This window comes from Cylas formicarius, unplaced genomic scaffold, assembly GCF_029955315.1.
Source record: "Cylas formicarius isolate icCylForm1 unplaced genomic scaffold, icCylForm1.1 PGA_scaffold_2__14_contigs__length_35257938, whole genome shotgun sequence".
Classification (NCBI taxonomy): Eukaryota; Metazoa; Arthropoda; class Insecta; order Coleoptera; family Brentidae; genus Cylas; species Cylas formicarius.
Window position 1 is genome coordinate 9870729 of NW_026844319.1, and position 5591 is coordinate 9876319.

General features: G+C 36.3%; 1 protein-coding gene across 5 annotated transcripts in view; it reads right to left on the reverse strand.

Moving 5' to 3' along the window:
* LOC132698592 (calcium/calmodulin-dependent protein kinase type II alpha chain) overlaps positions 1-2439 on the reverse strand; it is a 302130-nt gene extending 299691 nt beyond the window's left edge. For 2 of the 5 annotated variants that reach the window (XM_060664775.1, XM_060664774.1), the window contains exon 1: positions 1960-2439. In XM_060664775.1, coding sequence (XP_060520758.1) covers positions 1960-2024 — 65 coding nt within the window. In that variant the 5' untranslated portion in view covers positions 2025-2439. The remainder of the gene's footprint in view (positions 1-1959) is intronic. The other 3 variants (XM_060664777.1, XM_060664776.1, XM_060664778.1) reach the window with 2 other exon arrangements.
* Between the last annotated feature and the right edge of the window lie 3152 nt (positions 2440-5591).

A 5591-nucleotide genomic window follows, 5' to 3' on the forward strand; every position in this document is an offset into this window, starting at 1 on the left:
GAAGAAAACGGGGATCTTCCACCGTACATAACTGATCTGTCAAGACACTGAATGAAAAAAGCTTACTTTATGTAAAACGGGAAAATATACCGACAAGTACATGGAGCAGCAATGGGATCATCTCTCTCACCTGTGATTGTCAACCCCTTCATGATTTACTTTGAAAAGAAAGCAATAGAGAAAGCAAATCTGAAGCCAAAACTATAGACAAAATACGTTGATGGCGTATTTGTTGTTGTTTGTTTGTTATTTGCCTATTGGCCTTTTGGAATTCCTAGAACATCTGAATTCCATTCAACCAAGGATTCAATTCACAGTAGAACTTGAAGAGGACAACAGTCTGCCCTTTCTAGATGTGCACATTACAAGGATCGAAGATGGACACTTGAAACACACTCTCTATAGAAAACCAACACACACCAATAGATATCTGAACGCTAAGTCTCATCACCACCCATCACAGATACAGGCCGTGGCAAATACATTAATTGTTCGGTCCTTTAGGCTCACAAACGAGAAGAACAGAGATGACGAACTGAAGAAAATTAGTACCTGTCTTCCACAAAACGGATACCAAAGGTGCATCATCAGCAAGACAATCAGTAAACAACAGCAGCCGCAACAGAGAGTGCAGGACTAGACCTTACGAGATCGATCGCTGTACTGCCATACATCAGGGGGGACAAAATCGGCCAAATATTACGGAAGCACGAGATATCAACGGCATACAAACCTTTATTATTAGAGAGTTATTACTCTGGACAATTTTTAGATGACGACTTCCCTCAAGAATAGATAGGTACCAACGGACCTCTAAGATGGCCTCCACGATCTGCAGATCTTTCAGTTTTAGATTTTTTTTTATTTGGATATATGCAAAATAAAACGATAAAACACGATACGAGTCTGTAGCAGAACTTCGAGGGGCAATTGATTTAGCTCTACGAAGAAAACCAATAATTCTTTCAAATAGCATTAAAAAAATAAGAAAAATGTGCGAGTTCTGCATTCGAGAAAATGGTCTCTAATTTAACCAACAGTTTTAAGCATAATATTATGTTAATATTCTTTTGATATGATGTTATTTCTTACTAATTAATGTAATAATCGACTATAATAAATTAAAAACTATTGCAAAGAGTAGTTCATAACGTATGAAACACATTAGTTGAAAAACAAACGAAAAGGAATTACTCACATTTAAATAATTACATTTTAAAGTAATGAGTTTCTTGTATGTTAATACTTGTTTACTTGGATATTGTTTTTAATACATTAATCATGACCTACTGCTACAAATAAAATAAAATATAAAAAAAATATTTTGAATTTAATTTTCAAAACAACTTTATACTAACATAGATCTATTTCTGAAAATCTGAAATTAATTTCCAATCAATATAAAAAATAATATACAGGCTGTTCCATTTAAAAAAATATATGTTTGCTTCATAACTAATAAACGGTTAGAGCAAGTAAAAAAATCCTATAAGAACGTTTTGTAAACTCTTCAATAACCTAAAAGGCAACGGCGATACAGGGGGTGGTCACCCGTATCTCAAAAATCAAGAAGTTCATGATAATTTTTAAATTTTTTAAAAAATTGGTCGCGGTGGAGACAATTGCACAAACGGTTAAAATAACCCCCGACAGAAAAGACAACCACCTGTCATACTGCACAGGGCTGAACCGCCACAATATTGATTTTCCGCACAATGCAGATATATCGAGGCAGCGGCAATATTTTAGACTAACCATGTATCATAAAATTTGTGCTGGCGCTCCAACCCATCGCAACGACACGCATATTATATCGCAATTAGATGGAAGTTATTTTAGCGGACGAACAGTCGCCGTCGTTACGAAACGCCTGTTTGAACGCGGCGTCGCGGCGCTCGACGTCCCGTCGCATCCCGATCTAGCACGCGAAAAATCTAGAGAAAAAAGTCGGGTACTTACTTCCCTAGTTCTTCTTTCAAGTCGTAATTATCGCTGAATCTTGTACAAGCGAGCGGAACTGCCATAACTCGCTCTTTTGTCAGGCCGACAGCTCGGAGCTCCCGATGATTTGATGGATTCGAAGAAAATAGGCTATGTCGCGCACAGCTTGCAAAACTACGCCACCCGAAATACACTACTGTCTTTTTAATGCGGATCAACTGACCTTTATTTTCCCCTTTAACCAAACGATTTTCAACTGTTTGTTAAAGCGGTGAACGCGGACGTCGCACAGCGTATTAAACACGATGTCTGATCCCCACTAGAACCGCTGAAATGTACGTCCACTGGGATCTAACCTAAAAGATCAATATTGGACTTCGTCTACACGGCGCTTTACGAACGAAGTCAGCAGGCCCGATCGACAACCATAACCTTGCAGTGTTTATTTTTGTATTGTTTACAGGAATCGTGCGGTTTCACTCCCACACCTTATCCCGCCTCATTTTTTCTTCCTTTGGTTACTTTAAAAATTATCCGATTATTCAACATATTACGAACAAAAAGAGATTCCCATGCGCCACGTCCTTATTTTCAAGCACGTACGTAGCGCGAAGCTACCGAGCGGTTGTCGTGGCGACCGAATTAAATCCGGGCAGTAACTCCGATAAGTAATTAAATAAAATTATAAGGGATTTAATCGACGCTAAATACACGGAATTGAATTAATCCAGTTGTTATCTTATACTTATGTCATAAAACTATCAGCAAATCCAACACAATTAAATACGAAAATTTCATAGCATTTCAGCAGATTTCTTTTCCAGTAGTGCGAAATTCTGGTACTTCGAACCATCTACACGACGTTGTGCCAATTTTCCGTCGTTACAGGAATCTTCTTAAACGTTTCGGAAGGTAATTACATCTATTGTTCGTAAGATGTCACCAGCAAAACAAATCATGATCGATTCTCATTACTACGTTCACAAGCAGGATTACGACGTTCAACGACAGCTCCTGCCTATATTTATTTATTAATATTTGTTCTCTTAGCCCGGTTTGGTTTCAAAATGCGCGTTCAATAAAATTTTATTTATCTTCATACTACGCCACAGATTCCTGTGTGTCTTATCTTGCTTCAAGGAGTTGATGTAAATTTCTCAAATCCAGTGCCTTGAATATTTGATTTGTTCAGTTCTTCGAAAGTTTCATATTGTCTAGAGTTCATATTTATTTGTTTATTCTAAATATTGAAAATGAAAGTCCGTACAGACTAACCAAAATTATTTTATACGATTTTTTATGTGACGCTGTTTTGCCAACAAATCAATCAAAAATACATGCTGTATGAAAGAAAAATCGAAAACTGGCATCTGTTTTGCTAGGAAGGACATAAAATCAATTTGCTTGCAATTAAACGAAATAATAAATAATAGAGATGCTTATTTATTTCTTACTTCACTGAAATTTTAAAATGGACGGTTTAACGAAATCAACATCAATCTGGCATCGCTGTCCCAGGAGATGACTACAAACAGTACGATCTCCGATCATAGCCGTGATTGTGCTTACTAGATGTCTATACAGCTGTTACACAAATACCAAGCACCACAAGATAGGTAAAGTCTGTTCATAGATATAAGAAAATGACTAACTGATACGAATTAAGGAAAGACCCGGGCAAGCTGTAAGAATGAAATATGGTCGAACAGGTCCGTACTTTTAGAATTTAATTATTTGGGGTTTTTTTAGGAAAGATACTAAACAATATTTAATATTTTTCGCAGACAGAAAAAGTCCATTTCGAATCCAACCATCTTTAGAGCCAGCATGACAAATAGTTATTCTTATACCTCTTTTTGATGGCGCGTTTGTTTTATACTTATCAGTTGAATTCAACCCAACCCTTTTCCGGAGTATATAAGTGTCGAACCAGGTTTCATCCAAGTAAATAATTGGCCTTTGTTGTTCTCTGTCAATCCTAATTTTTTCTAGCCATTTCCGAATTCTAAAAGATTCCGTTAAAACTTGCCTTTTGTCAATTTTTTTAAATCTAAAACGCATGTGTTACTTCAATAAGGTAGTTCTGCCACATTTAACACCGGTTTCATCGTTTTCAAGCCTCCTAATTAAGATATCTAATGCAAGCGTGCCTACGTTGTTCCTCGTAGAAGTGGTAAATTTTACGCCGTATTATATCTTGATCACTTTCATCTAAAGTCGAGATAATGTCAGCATCGCTGTAGTACACACAAATTAAGCATGATTACTAATAAACTTAAACTAAGAAGTATACCAAACCAAAGAATATTAAACACAGGTAAAATTATATTCTATTACGGACCACAATTTTACCCGAATGTAAATTCCGAAACTTTAGGTAATAATCTTGTTGCATTGTATGTTAATGACCACCCATTCAAAAGCAATTGGCCACTTTCTTATATCTATGAACAGACCATACATCCACATAGGATCCCAAGTACGGCCCGACGATGTACATATTAAATAGTCTCACTTTATTAATGCTATTTTGGTATTTTGGATCATCAATCACATCACAATTATGCTTAAACATTTTTGTATATAGGAGGTCGATTTAATGCGGAGCCAGTAATTTTTTCCAGGAATTCCCACTTCCTAAAAATATTTGCACTTTGGCCTTCCGTTTACAAAAACAAACCACTTCAAGCGGGATTTACATTGTCATGAAACACGTACGATGCAGTGTAAGTTATACAGATAATCCATCGATATTAGATTTAGGCATTAAATACACCAACAACTGAATCTTGATCCTAATCTATTAACGAAAAAAACACCGGACCACTTAAACGGTGGTGATTTCGTAAGAATTCTGATTGATCTATTTTAACTTTATTTTTTTACTTCCTGCTCTAAAATGCCCAATTATGCCATATCAGGCATGGGCATAGTGTCAGTTCATTGGACACTGTCACGAGCCACTTCGATTGTTTCCGGTACTTTAGTCATGGTTTAGAAGGGACCGCATGTTTTCAGTAGATCAAAAATTCATGATATTTTGACATTTGTCGCTTCTAATCGAGAGAGAGCATTGCATTCTTTTCAAAGCGATGCGAATGTCTTGACAAGCTGAGACAATGTTGCCAGTGCTGGACATGACCAATACACCAATATGTTTTTAAAAGCATAGTTAAATCATAAATTTAACTTAATATAAATTCAAAGAATGTCTTGCTAATATTTCGTTGCACATAACCCATAAGCATAGTGATATGACTTGTAAGGAATGTCTTTTTTGATTTAGCAATGTTGCAACAGATAAACGGTTTATCACAACAGTAATTTCGGAAATGACTCTATTAGGTGGACGGTTGTGTATTAAATATATTCGTGAGTTTTTGCAAAAACGCACCCAGTAACGAATGGTAACAAAAATTGTTCAGATATCTTCTCGTTTATTAAACACACTTACTTCGCTCGTTCCTAAATAAACACGTGTTTAATGAACTTTTTTTATCTCTCTTGGTTTAAAAAATGTGAATTCAACATTATGTTATCAGCACCAAATCTCGTTAATCCGATGACGAAAAATTCTTATCAAACTCGTGGTCCGGGATAAAGATAAAGCGCGTAAACCGGCGGAAACGTGGCAACGCAGCTGCGACTTT